General features: G+C 36.5%; 1 protein-coding gene across 2 annotated transcripts in view; it reads left to right on the top strand.

Annotated features, from left to right (window-relative positions):
- NSF (N-ethylmaleimide sensitive factor, vesicle fusing ATPase) overlaps nucleotides 1-13,878 on the top strand; it is a 158,888-nt gene that overhangs the window by 107,741 nt on the left and 37,269 nt on the right. For both annotated transcript variants that reach the window (XM_049859000.1, XM_049858999.1), the window contains exons 13-15: nucleotides 487-582; nucleotides 5,320-5,476; nucleotides 7,175-7,308. In XM_049859000.1, the coding sequence (XP_049714957.1) occupies nucleotides 487-582; nucleotides 5,320-5,476; nucleotides 7,175-7,308 (387 nt within the window). The remainder of the gene's footprint in view (nucleotides 1-486; nucleotides 583-5,319; nucleotides 5,477-7,174; nucleotides 7,309-13,878) is intronic.

Genomic DNA, 13,878 nt, shown 5'->3' with positions numbered 1-13,878 from the left:
TCATCATTTACTTAAGTGGTCCCCTCTCGATAGACTTTTAATTTGCTTCTAGTCTTCTGCTGTTACATATATCTGTAGTAGATATCCTTGTATGTATAACCTTGTGTGCATTTGCGAATGTATTTATGGGACAAATTCCTAGAAGTGGAATTGTTCAGGCAAAGGGTATACAGTGACAGCCAGAGCTTGGCAGGACTGCCTTGTTTTTCCGGGACTCACAAGTTTTCCACCTTTGACAGGGTGCAGTTACTACTTTTCTGTCACTCTCTATTTAGTGGAAAATATTTTGAGTTTTTCTTCTCTGACAGGTTTCTACCTTATACAGGCTCTGGCTTTCACAGATTTTACTGTATGTATTTGTAAATTTGAGAGATACAATTTTTGTCTGTGAAAGTGTGCTTTGTAAATCCTCAGGTGTTATATTCTTAGGCTGGAAATATTCTTAAATCTTGAAAGTCCTTACTTTTTGTTTTCTTTCCTAACTAGGCCAGTACTAAAGTAGAAGTGGACATGGAGAAAGCAGAGAGCCTGCAGGTGACAAGAGGAGACTTCCTTGCTTCTTTGGAGAATGATATCAAACCAGTGAGTATGCATATTGAGTGATGTGTAAACCAAAAAAATAAAATAAGAGAATAATAAGTGCCTTTTTTTTTTAACCCAGTGTTATAGAAGGTTATGTCATGTGTCATTTTATAAAATTAGAAAATCTTAGTGTTGAAAGTGCCCAGCGTAAGAATCATTTATATAATATCCCTGATGGCTAGATGATTAGCCAATATTTACCTAAATATTTCTCATGATATGGAGTTCACCATCTTATAAGGCAGCCCATTCAATTTTGAGACTTTCTAATTATTAGTTCTTACTTTATATTGAACTTGTTTTCCCATTTGTTCTTATGCAATATGAAGCTATGGAAACCTAAATTCACTCCATCCTCCAACTGTCAGCTATTAGGATATTTAAAATTAACTGTCATGTCCTTCTCTCTCTCTCATACCTTTCCCCAACCTCCTCCCAGGCAACCTTTTTTTTTTTTTTTTTTTTAATAGTTTTTATTGTGCTTTAAGTGAAAGTTTACAAATAAGTCAGTCTGTCACATATAAACTTAAGTACACCTTACTACATACTCCCATTTACTCTCCCCCTAATGAGTCAGCCTGCTCCCTCCTTCCAGTCTCTCCTTTCATGACCGTTTTACCAGTTTCGAACCCTTTCTACCCTCCCATCTCCCCTCCAGACAGAAGATGCCAACACAGTCCCAAGTGTCCTACTGATAAAAGTAGCTCACTCTTCATCAGCATCTCTCTCCAACTGTCTCCAATTGTCCAGTCCCCTCCATGTCTGATGAGTTGTCTTCGGGAATGCCAGGCAACCTTTTTTCTTACTAGTTCTTCTAACTGCCATGGTTTCTAAGGCTCTTAACCACCCTAAAAAAAAAAAAAATTTAATAAGAATGTGTCCGTATTCTTAAAAGGAGAGTCCCTGGGTGGTATAAATGGTTAACACACTCGGCTGCTAATCAAAAGGTTGAAGGTTTGGGTCCACCCAGAGGTGCCTTGGAAGAAAGACCTGGCAATCTACTTCCTAAAAATCGGCCATTGAAAACCCAATGCACCACAGTTCTACTGTGACACACATGGAGTCACCATGAATTGGAATCTAGTCAGTGGCAATTGGTTTATTCTAAAATATACTCAAAACTGAATAGTCATAGTTGGAGCTTTAGAATACAGTATAAGACCATTAACCCATTTTCCTATTAAAAAACTACCCATGTTTGAATAACTATTATTCAGAGTCCTATATTAGTATAAAACAAACTGGGTATGTTTGTTTTTCTTTCTTAAGTGAACCTGAGCACAGAATTGGATTAATCTTGGTCTTTGATCCGTGACACACTGTTGTCATTAGTCTATACACAGGTTCTGTGTTACTTGTCTTATTTAAAAATAATATGAGGACACTCACGAGCTGCCTCCAGGCTAATAACACGAATGTTGACAATATCACATATCTACCTGTGTTTCTCTTATTCAGTCCCCCTCCCTCTCTTCACTTTAGGTAACCATCGTTTCTGAGTTTTGTAATCCATTGGTTTTCTTTCAGTTGTTTTATGAACTTTATAAAAAGAGAATTATGGTATATGCCGTATTTTGGACTTGATATTTTGTTAAATATTTTATTACCAAGAGTCATCTGTATGGTTTTCTATACTTGTATATCATTATCTTCATTGCTGAATAGCATTTCATTGTGTGTCTACCACAATTTATCCATTTTTGTGTTAGTAGGCATTTGAACTGTTACTAGTTTTTTTTATTATAAACAAGTGCTGCTGTAAGCATTTTTAACAAGTTTCTCTTATATATTTAGGAATGAAATTGCTGGGTTGTTGACTATTTGAATGTCCAACTTTAAAAAATAACTTCAAACTGTTGGGCCCAATTAACACTACCCCCAGTAATCTAAAAGAGACCTTGTTTCAACAATTGGTATTTTCACACTTCTTAATCTTTGCCATTCAGTGGGATATCAAGTGATATCATTTTGGTCTTGATTTGCATTTCACTGATTACTTACGAAGTTAAGCATTTCTTCATATGTTTATTGACCATATGTGCATTGTCTTCTGTGAAATGCTATTCATGTCTTTTTGCCTATTTTTCTATTATATTATTTATTCTTTATTTTTACTTGATCTCTACAAGTTCTTTATATATTTTGACAATAATTATTTGTTGTATCTCCTTTGAAGACAAAAATCAATTCCTTTTATGACCATTATGACTTTTTATTTTATATTGTCCTCTAAGTGAAAGTTTATAGTTCAAGTTAGTTTCTCATACAAAAATTTGTATACACATTGTTATATGATCTTAGTTGCTCTCCCTATAATGTGTCAGCACACTCCCTCTTTCTACCTGGATTTCCCGTGTCCATTCAACCAATTTTTGTCCCCTTTTCACCTCTCATCTCACCTCTGGACAGGAGCTGCCCATTTAGTCTCATGTATCTACTTAAAAAAAAAAAAAAATTTTTTTTTTTTTTTTATCTACTTGAGCTAAGAAGCATTCTCTTCCTGAGTATCATTTTATGATTTATAGTCCAGTCTAATCTTTGTCTAAAGAGTTGGCTTCGGGAATGGTTTCAGTTCTGGGCTAACAGAGAGCCCAGGGGCCATGTCTTCTGGTGCCCAACAGTCTCAGTCAGACCATTAAGTCTGGTCTTTTTACTAGAATTTGAGTTCTGCACCCTACTTTTTTACTGTTCCATCAGGGACTTTTGGTTGTGTTCCCTGTCAGGGTGGTCATTGTGGTAGCTGGGCACCATCTAGTTCTTCTGGTCTCAAGGTGATAGAGTCTCTGGTTTATGTGGCCCTTTCTGTCTCTTGGGCTAGTACTTTCCTTGTGTCATTGGTGTTCTTCATTCTCCCTTTCTCCAGGTTGGTTGAGGACAATTGATGTATCTCAGATGGCTGCTCACTAGCTTTTAAGACCCCAGATGCCACTCACCAAAATGGGATGCAGAACATTTCGTTAATAAACTTCATTATGCCAATTGACCTAGATGTCCCCTGAAACCATGGTCCCCAGACCCCTGCCCTTGCTACCCTATCCCTCAGAGTGTTTGGTTGTATTCAAGAAACTTCTTAGTTTTTGTATTATGACTTTTAAATATAAAATAATTACTTTCAAAAGTTACTGAGCAGTGGAAATAGTTTAATCTTTTATTGTTGTAATTTATAATAGTCACCAAAAATACTAGAGTTGGGCCTAACTGATCTACTCCAAGGCTTTTTAAATGCTGAATAATCTGGCTACAAACTAGAAGTAGGAACTAAGAAGTTACTTTTATTTATTCCAAGGGTCTGGAGGAGAAAACAAAAAAAAGGAAATGATGGGATAAGTAAGAAAGCCAGCCAATCTGCTGTTTCCTACAGCAGCCATTCAACCAATATTTATTAGGCTTTTCCATTATAACTTTTTAGGGCTACTGAATTTACCTTACCCAGGCAGGGAATGAGAACTTTCCTCTATACCCAGGAATTAATAGTCTGAAAAATGATTTGGTGGCAAAGTAATAGCAACATGAGACCACTGAATACTGTTTCAGAGACAGAGGTGCAAAAGATTAATGTGCTTGGCTACTAACCGAAAAATTGGAGGTCCAAGTCCACCCAGAGGCTCCTTAGAAGAAAGTCTCGGTGATCTACTTCCAAACAGTCAGCCACTGGAAAAACCCAATGGAGCACAGGCCTACTCTGACACTCATGGGGCCATCTTGAGTCAGAATCAACTCAGTGGCAACTGGTTTTATTACAAAGAATGAATTTCTATGTGATGTAGGTTCTAAAGATCTGTTAAAATTATTCCTTCCATCCAGGAATCAAAAATTGACTTTTTAAGAGATGTAATAATCTTTGAAGATTTGAAATTCTCAAGATACATAACCTTGACATGTATGTTGGGTTATGTTTTCCTACTCATTTCTTCTCCTAATTAACTTTATGGAAATCCAGTATAATTGCTAAATACTAAAGTTGCTGACTACTTTTGGCAGTTGGTTTGATGGGGGTTATAATTTGAGATTCGAAGTTGAGACTGAAGAGAGATGTGATTTAAGCTGCAATATGTAGTGAACACAAAATTATTATATATAATAATTGCTTTTATTTCCTCTTCCTAGTCCTTCAGTCTTGAATTATTGTTGTACATTTCTACCTCATTCTAAATCTTACATCGGTGCCATTTAACTTACATCCCCTACTACCAAGCTGATATGTACATGATCTCCTCGTTACTACTTCGTAGTCCCATTTCAATTTGTATCACTTACAGTCAAAGTTAGGATAATATCTTTGTCTGCTGAGCCAACTACTTCTAATTTCTAAGTCCATGATCTCTTTTTCTCTTTGCTGTTAACAAATTGGCCACAGTTCGTGTATTCCACATAGAAAGTGCACTAGGACATAGCTTTCTCTCAGGGATTATGAGGGACCTGTTTAAGATAAAAGCTTGGGCTCTGGCAGAGTCTGAGCCTAGAATCTGTTGCTTCTATCCCACCAAGGTAACCAAAGCAGCTTTTTTTTTTTAATCTATTAGGGTGAAAAGTTAAATGAGATATTATAAAATAGTTTTTGTTTGTTCTTTTGGGGAATTTTTGCTTTTGTTTTATAGGCCTTAACTATGGGATAGTGCTGAACACTTCTAGTGTGAAGAAATTATTACTCATCTTCAATACTTTTAAATATTTTCATTTCTAATGTAATGCTCAAAATGCTCTCAGCCGTCCTCCAACCATTCTTTTCGTCAACAGGCATTTGGCACAAACCAAGAGGATTATGCAAGTTACATTATGAATGGTATCATCAAATGGGGCGATCCAGTTACTCGGGTTTTGGAAGATGGGGAGCTGCTGGTTCAACAGACTAAAAACAGTGACCGCACACCACTGGTTAGCGTCCTTCTGGAAGGTGAGAGAGGGTGATGAAATGGCATTAAAACTGAAAAACAAAAAAGCTGCACTTGTTTTAAAGCCATTTAGCACATTCCAGAAAAGTGAATTATTTTCAGTTCTAAACGTACATGATCTGAAAATAGTAATCCAGCCTGTTGTTCCTGTATTGTGCATAAGTTAATATTTTCTTGGAGCGGAATGTTACTGGTGAATGATAGCAAGGAGTTTTTTTGTAGAATTGTATCTAAGTGTCTGTGGTATAGGCTGTATGGCATCACATAGCCCCTAATTCAATTAAATAAGCATTTACTGTGTGATTGCTATGTTTTAGACATTGAACTAAGTACTGGGGATACAAAGATACTCACAGAGTTCAGTCTGTTCATGAAAACAGGCATGTAAACAGATTTCTCACTACATTGTCTATGTGTAAAGGTATGTGAGAATGCAAGTTGTTTTGCCTGGGGGTAGCCAAGGAAAGCTAGTTTTATTTAGGCCTTAAAGGATCAGTTAGGATTTTACTAAGTAGACAAAAAGTAGTTATGATTGGTACAGCAGCAGAAGTTCAGTGAGTTCATGTGACAGGAGAACCTAACCCCTTCCAGAGGTCTGGGGCATAGGGCTCCCTGTGAGAAACACAGTAAGCCAAACCTAAAGGATGAAAAGAGATTGGCCAGCAAAGAAATTAGGGAAGTTTTTCTAGGCAGAGGGACCAGCATGTGAAAAAGCCCTGGGCATGAAGGAGCTTGACACCAAGAGGGACATTGGCTGGACAGGAGACTGAAGAAGTGGATAAAAGCCAGTTGATATAGACCCTTGAAGGCCATGTTAAAGATCTGGACTATATCTTAGGAGCAATGGAAAGCCATTTGTAGGGTTTTAAGCAGTGCAGCGACACCTTCTGAGCTGTACTTTCAAAACATCATCACAGCTACTTTAGAGAATGGGTTGGAGGGGAAAAGAGATAGCGGAGAGGCCTATGGTAAGCATTTACGTTAGACCTACCTCCAGCATTTGTGTTAACCTTAGGGAGAGCTGATTCTGGCTTGAGGTATCGTGGTGGTGGTAGAGGTGGAGATAAATAGACCAATTTGAGAAATACATAAGAGGTAGAATCAAGAAGACTTAATTATTATTCCTACTTACTATTAATTATTAATCATAATTAAGCTAACATTCTTTGAGCACTTATTATATGCCGGTCACTCTACTAGCACTTTTATGTATTATCTCATTTAAACTTCATTTCAATCCTATGAGGGTAGCTTTTTAAGTCACAATTGCTTTTAATAGGGCAGTTGTTCCCTGCTCAGAATATCATCTCCTATGAAGATTATATGTATTTTTTATTACACAAATGATTTGATAGAAAAAATCAGTACTGATACATACTTTTGAATGCATTCTTTTTTTTTTTTTTTAAGAAGCACAAACCTTCACATTTTACATGTTTAACCAGCAGTTTGACAGAGTAAGCCTAGGTGAGAAAGTAGGAAGGAATGTATGTCATCATACTTTTGAGAAATGCTAATCAGTTCATTAAGTTTAGTTGCTAATAAATAAGAGAAAACATGTCTGCCATGAAACTGTGTCAGGAAATGTTAATGAGCAACTAGTTGAGACCTCAGAACACTGTGGAGAAAGTTTAAACTTGTTTTAGTTCCCTTGGCTTAGGTTGGCTTTTTTCCCCTGACTAGTGCCTATCTTTATGCAGGCCCTCCTCATAGTGGGAAGACTGCCTTAGCGGCAAAGATTGCAGAGGAATCCAATTTCCCCTTCATCAAGATCTGTTCTCCTGATAAGATGATTGGCTTTTCTGAGACGGCCAAGTGTCAGGCCATGAAGAAGGTATCAAGATTTTTACTTTCATTTTAATTTCCTAATTCTCAGGTGTGTGTGTGTGTGCGCGCATGCGTACTATTTTTGTACGTGTATGAAAAAAAATTTATTATTATTTTTTTTGTACATAAAAGCCATAGCAACTACGTTCTTCTCAAATGGAACAAATTGTTAACAGAATTTTGGGGGGGAGAGGGAAACAGTGATTGTTTTAGATAACTTTGTAATGCATTTTTATTAAAGTACCTTTATCTTTCCTTTGTTTAGCACATATTAATATCAATTTTTATTGCTTAAGTTTGTATTGATTGAAAAAAAAAAAAAAACACCGCTTTGCCATCAAGTCTATTCTGACTCATAACAACCCTATAGGACAGAGCAGAACTGCCCCACAGAGTTTCCAAGGAACACCTGGTGGATTCAAACTGCCAACCTTTTGGTTAGCAGCCGTAGCTATTAACCACTACGCCACCAGGGTTTCCTGACTGAAAGAAGGATCATAGTAAAAAGTGTTCGGGTAGAGTGGAGCACATTCATTTAGGATTTCTTCTTAAGTTCTTTCATGAGTGTACAAAGCCAAACTGTTCAGGGTCACTTAAGTTAATTGTATGGTTTGGGAAAGAACAGAGAGATATCCTTGGGAAAACACTTTCAACAAACCCTGCAAAAGGATTGTTGTATCTTAGGTAATAATCAGAGTCAGCTTGGCAACTTACTGCAGTTCTCACCCTTCTTCCTTTCTGCAAGTGTCATTATTCACCTTCTTAACAGAGCTACTTTGAACCATCAGCGAAAGTTAGAACACAGAATCCTAGAGCTGGAAGGACTCTAAGATCATCTGGTCCCTCTCTCTTACATTCAGGCAAATGCCGCTAAGCCATCTAGGATAGTAGGTAGCTACTCCTTAAAAGCAACAATACGACAAACAATAACAACAACAAAAATCGCCAATAACAAACAACAAAAATCGATAATGAATAATCTTAATGGCTATTTAGACAGTGTTTCCATTAATAGTCTAATTTTGTATACTCCCAGCACTGAAGAAATTATATTTTATATCTAGCTGAAGTATTTCTTTTACTTGAACTCTTTTTTTTATGCTTGATCTATTATAGATAAGAACGGACTAAGTCAAAGAGATGCAGGAAAAGAATCCTGAAAATTGAAGTGCTACCTAGTATAAGACAGCTCAGGGTATTCTTTTACCATTGCTCCTAGGCCCTCACTTTATAAAGATGCAGGGTAAAATTGCTTTAGTTTTTCTTTAGGGAAGAGACTGAAGAGGAAAAGTGTATTTAAATATATTTAAAAAGAAACAGACTCCAAAAAAAAATGTCAGTTTGAGAAGTTAGTCTCTTGTTCGTGCAGGTGGCCCAAAACTGTGTAGGGTGCTTGAAATGAATGGAGAGAGGGGACCTTGTAGGAGTCAAACCATACATACTGAAACAGCATGATATTTTATGTAAAGCCTTTGAAACGGAGTGTGAAAGAGAGGGAAATGTTGCCAGAAACAAAATGAACTTAGAATAAATATCATAGCCAGTTTATTCTCCTTTTGAAGTGAAACCAGTAGTATCTATCCTTCCCAGGAAAATCTGGGCAGAATAACTTACCTAGAGTAGGTAAGAGTTGTTTTTCTGTTTGTTTTTTGTTTTTTCCCTCTAAAGGGAACTCTCAAGCCACTATCCGTCTCTTCCTCAGGTGAAAATTTAAATTATAGCCCTTGGCTTCTGTGGCCATTAAATTTCCCGTTTAATAGAATAACTAATTCTATTTGCATTTCCCTACACCATCCATTCCTTATTCTTGTTCAGATGGTAAATTTGTGTAGATGGTAAATTACTCCATAGCTTTTCACCAGCTGCCAGGGTTACCTCAGATGTAGGTACTCTGAGATGTGGGTGGATGGTCCTGGTTTTCCTATAAAGTTTTTAAAAAGTTCTTTAGGCTTCTGCAGATCAAAAGTGCTTTGTAAGTGTGAGATATTATCATTTTTATTATTTTAATCTCTTGCAAATTGACTTGAGGGGGAAGGTAATATGTGCTGATTTAAGAGGTTAAATTAGTGGCTTAATAACTTATGATTTAATCTTTGAATTGTTGATGCCTTTCAAGGTAGAGTTTTAGATGAGTGGAAGGCTAAGGAATATAAAAATAAGTGTCTATACAAGCTTATTCAAAATTGGTTCTATTCATGATTCACTGTCTGGTTCATTAGTGTATCCTTAAATTTACAAAAATTATTTCTGCTTCAGCAGTGTCATAAATTCATATTAGACTTCCTGATTTTCCTTGAGGGGAAAAATATTATTCTCTGTAACCAAGGTACAGAACAGAGAGAAGAATGAAGCATAGGTGTCTTAGAAATGTATTAGAAATATTGTAAAATTTTTCCCTGCAGATAGTTTTCACATTACTACTTAATGATAGGTTGACAAAAGCCTGAGGACTCAAACCAGTCTAAAGATGCTTTCAGGTTGTTTTTGAAAATGAAATATAAATGCCATTCTCTAATATTTCTAGTCTGCCTCCCACCACTCTTCTCATTCCTTCATTTTTAGTGTGAGGATAGGAAGATTTTTTTTTTTGAGCACACAGATGATTTATGGGTTTTATCATTCTGGAGAAGACATCTCTTTCCTTATAAATGCCTGTCGTTCCCCACCCTCCCATAAAAAAAAATGTCACTTTTTCTAATTACAAAAAATAATATAGAAAAGAACGTAGAAGAAAGTAAAAATTAACTCATATTTGTCCTTCAGTTTTTTTCTTTACTCAAACACATACACATTATGTATTAGGGACCACACTGGACATACTGTTAAAAACCTGCTTTTTTTTTTTTCACTTAAAATATCATGAACTTTTTTCAGTGTCGGTAACATTTATCTTCACTATTATGTTAAATTAACAGCTTCATAATACCCATTTAGACGATATCTTTTTAATCAAGGACAGAATGAAGAAATTCACAGAATCAAATGAGAATGAAAACACATCCTACCGGAACCTTTGGGACACAGCAAAAGTAGTGCTCAGAGGTCAATATATAGCAGTAATGCACACACCCAAAAAGAAGAAAGGGCCAAAATCAAAACATTAACCCTACAACTCAAACAAATAGACAGCAGCAAAAGAAACCCATGGGCACCAGAAGAAAGGAAATACTAAAAATTAAAGCAGAAATAGAGAACTGAAAAACAATTGATAGAATTAGTAAGACCAAAAGCTGGTTCTTTGAATAGATATCTTTTTTGGACATTTAGGTCATTTCCAAATTTTTTTTTTCTTCACAATTAAAATTAATATTCTGTAAAACTACCAAGCTAGGGAAATTATTGTCTCCCATTTTCTTAGTAGACTTTTCTTAGCGTAGCATCATACCGTACTAGCTGAAAACTGGGGCTTAGGATTCAAATAGATCTGTACTTGAATCTTGGCTCTACCACACTTACCAACTCTGTGGCTTTGGACTTAGCCTACAATCTTCTGTTTTCTTGTCTGTAAAATGAAGATAATAGCTGCCTCAGAGGGCTATTATGAGAATTAAATGAGATGGTAATTTATATCAAGTGTCACACAGTACCTGGGACATAAAATATGTACTCAATAAATTGAAGTGATTAATTTTATCTAATTACTATTATTATTGTACATACATTTCTGGTTATTTCCTTAGAATAAATTCTTAGAATTGGGATTGCTAGGTGAAAAATAGAAGTATTTTCGAGAGTTTTGATACCTGTTGCTATGAAAATGACTTATAAAGCTGTACCCACCTCTTCAGAAAATTGTCCCAATTTGCAGTTGCAGTTTCCTTGGATTTTCAGCCATACTTGATGTTATTAAAATATTTTTTGCCAATTTGATAGGGAAAGATTGCCATATAATTCTTTCTTCAGCTGTATTTTAATGACGAAATGCTCAATTTAAAAGATTTTTCAAAATGCAGTGGCAGTAGTTTGTGAAGCTCAGAAATATTTTAACACATTAGGTTGTGTTCAAGTGGACTGGTCTGAATTAGTTACTTCATCAGATATTTTTATATACCACTTTATTACTTAAACCAACAGGTAAGAATTTTTGTTAGTAGAGAGGGCCATTAGGCTTGCTTTCATACTATGTAAGATTTAATTGTAGTTAAGATATTTTTCTTGATCACAAATGAATGATGCAGATACCTGAATCTTATTTTCAATTATTTAAAATTTACATTGTACTTCTCTTAATGTGCTTAATAAATCCTTCTATATAGATAAATAGATGCAGTCTCTCCATAGAGCAATTCCCCGACACTGCCAAAGCCTGTATGAGGTCTTAGCCTGACATTCGGAGGGGTGAGCCGTATGTTCCAGAAAGATATGTGAAGCATTCACAGACCTTCCTCTTCCCATTTGGTTTGCTTCCCCCAATTAATTTTAATTCCTTTCTTCACTTTTGCACCTATACTTTCTAAAATCTTATTTACTAGTGGCATTAAGTGAACATTAAGAACACAGCAGTAGAATTTGATTATAACTCCCTAATCTTGATGTTTTCTGAGTACACAATCAGTCAGAGATAAAATAGAATAAGAATCTGATATGGATAAATTTTTTAACAAAATTAGGTTAAAATATCAATGATTTATGAAACTGTGCCCATTAATACCATGATATAGTCTTGTTTTTAAAGAGTTGCAAATTAATGGAAGAAATTTTCCTTTCCACTAGCTTTGCAAGAAAGAAATAATCTTCTTTGAATGTCCTCCTGTAAATCCCACTGCAAATTGTAGTCTGCACAGAACAGAATCATGGTGCCTAATCCTCCTCTTTTCATGGTTTAGTCTCTACAAAGAGCAGAGCTGGAAATTGGATCTTTTGACATTAGTAACTAAGCAACAGAATTTGGATGTTTTTGGTAAACATCCTAACATATCGTGTAGCTGGTGTGTTGAAGTTTGTGCATGTATTACTGAGAGAAGTGGACACTCCAGAAGTGCCTACAGGTCCCTCAATGGCAGGGGGTAGCATTTGTTGTTGTTTTGATTAATACATGGTGTCTTTTGACTCTTGTATCAGTTTGGCACACAAAGGAGAATGGCGTAGATCTTTAGCAGAAGTTTCAGATCTTGCGACCTTTTGTATCACTCAGAATTCTCCACACTGTGGCTCATGTTATGTGAAAATGTAACATTTTTTCCCGAAAAACAGGGAGAACAAATAAAGGATTTTAGGGTCATCCCAGGAAGCTTTAGTGCTGTGCCAGTTTTAGGTCCACTTCCTGAGGCAGTTTTGTTAGGAGACAGCTGATGTTTGCTTGGTCTACTCCCACGTTATATTTAGAAACTGGAGATTATTACTGATAGCACCAATTTGAATTTGCTCGTTTATGTTTTTATATGCTACCAGATATGATTAGAGTACACTTTCAACTAACTGCTGACAGATTCACTACATTAGGGATTTCCCAAGCCATCAGATTACTAGTGTCATCAGATTCCAGCTAACTAGATACTTCACCCCAACCACTTCAGAATTGAGATGAACTCTTTCAGTCTCAAAAGAACCAGAGAATTTGGCTTAATTTACCTAAGAGCACTAAAGAGATAATAGAAAGAGGAGGACAGAATCTTAGAACACTCATCGCTGTGGTTTGTGATACTGAAAGGTCAGGATTAACATGGAGCTAACTGACGCTGGCCTGTTCCCATTTGTGTTCATGTGAACTCCAGAGTCTGCAGCTGCTCCCCCAAGCCTGCACACAGGAACCCCCCCCAGCTTGACTGAAGAATCCAGGAGTAGGCTGTGTGTCAGGAGCTTGCAGTGTCCTTGAGGGCTGTATTCAGATCTGCTCCTAACCCATATGTGGCAGGAACCCCACTCCTATTCTAAGTGCTTGCAGAGTGCCTCCAGCCATGCTCTTGCCTTGAGCTCAGAATCCCTGCTTTCTGGATTGTTTCTTGTGGTCTTGAAGCAGATACTGTATGCCTCTCACTACCTACCTTTGCATGCAGATACCAGAGAATTTAATGATGAAAGTCTCATATATATGCATAGCTAGAAATCAACTGTCAGACTGTGTTTCTGGAGATGCTCTTCATCCTGTAGAATTGGCCTCATTACTTCCATGCTGATTGATTCCACATTTTGTTCCCTTTTCATTTCTTCCCATTCTTCTTTGTTAGCTTTCTGTTTTAGATATCCCACCTGCCTGACTCTAAGACTAGATAGATATAGATAATTCCACCTGCTACACTGGAGACTTCTGATAACTTGGGTGGCCATACATGCCAATATACCTTGAGTCATCCTGGTTTTTACCTGTTGTTCCCATGTGATTATTAATAGCTCCCCCGCTTTGATTCTCAAAGTGTCCTGATTTGGATGGTAAGTCATAGGATCACCTGTTAATGACCTCTCCAGCAAAGGAAGGCTAGAGCATCGTACATTTATCTTACTAAATAAGAAGGTAAGAATTTAAATTATAAATTCTTTCAGACTCTATGAGCTACAGTTTCAGCCCACCTGGCTAGTTAGGGCATAGTTGATCTGGACCAGGTGCTGTGTGCTATTGCTGAGGGTAAGTTTGGCATTT

The sequence above is a fragment of the Elephas maximus genome, chromosome 19 (assembly GCF_024166365.1).
Source record: "Elephas maximus indicus isolate mEleMax1 chromosome 19, mEleMax1 primary haplotype, whole genome shotgun sequence".
Classification (NCBI taxonomy): Eukaryota; Metazoa; Chordata; class Mammalia; order Proboscidea; family Elephantidae; genus Elephas; species Elephas maximus.
Note: the sequence above shows the minus strand (reverse complement) of the source record. Positions and strands in the feature narration are given on the sequence as shown.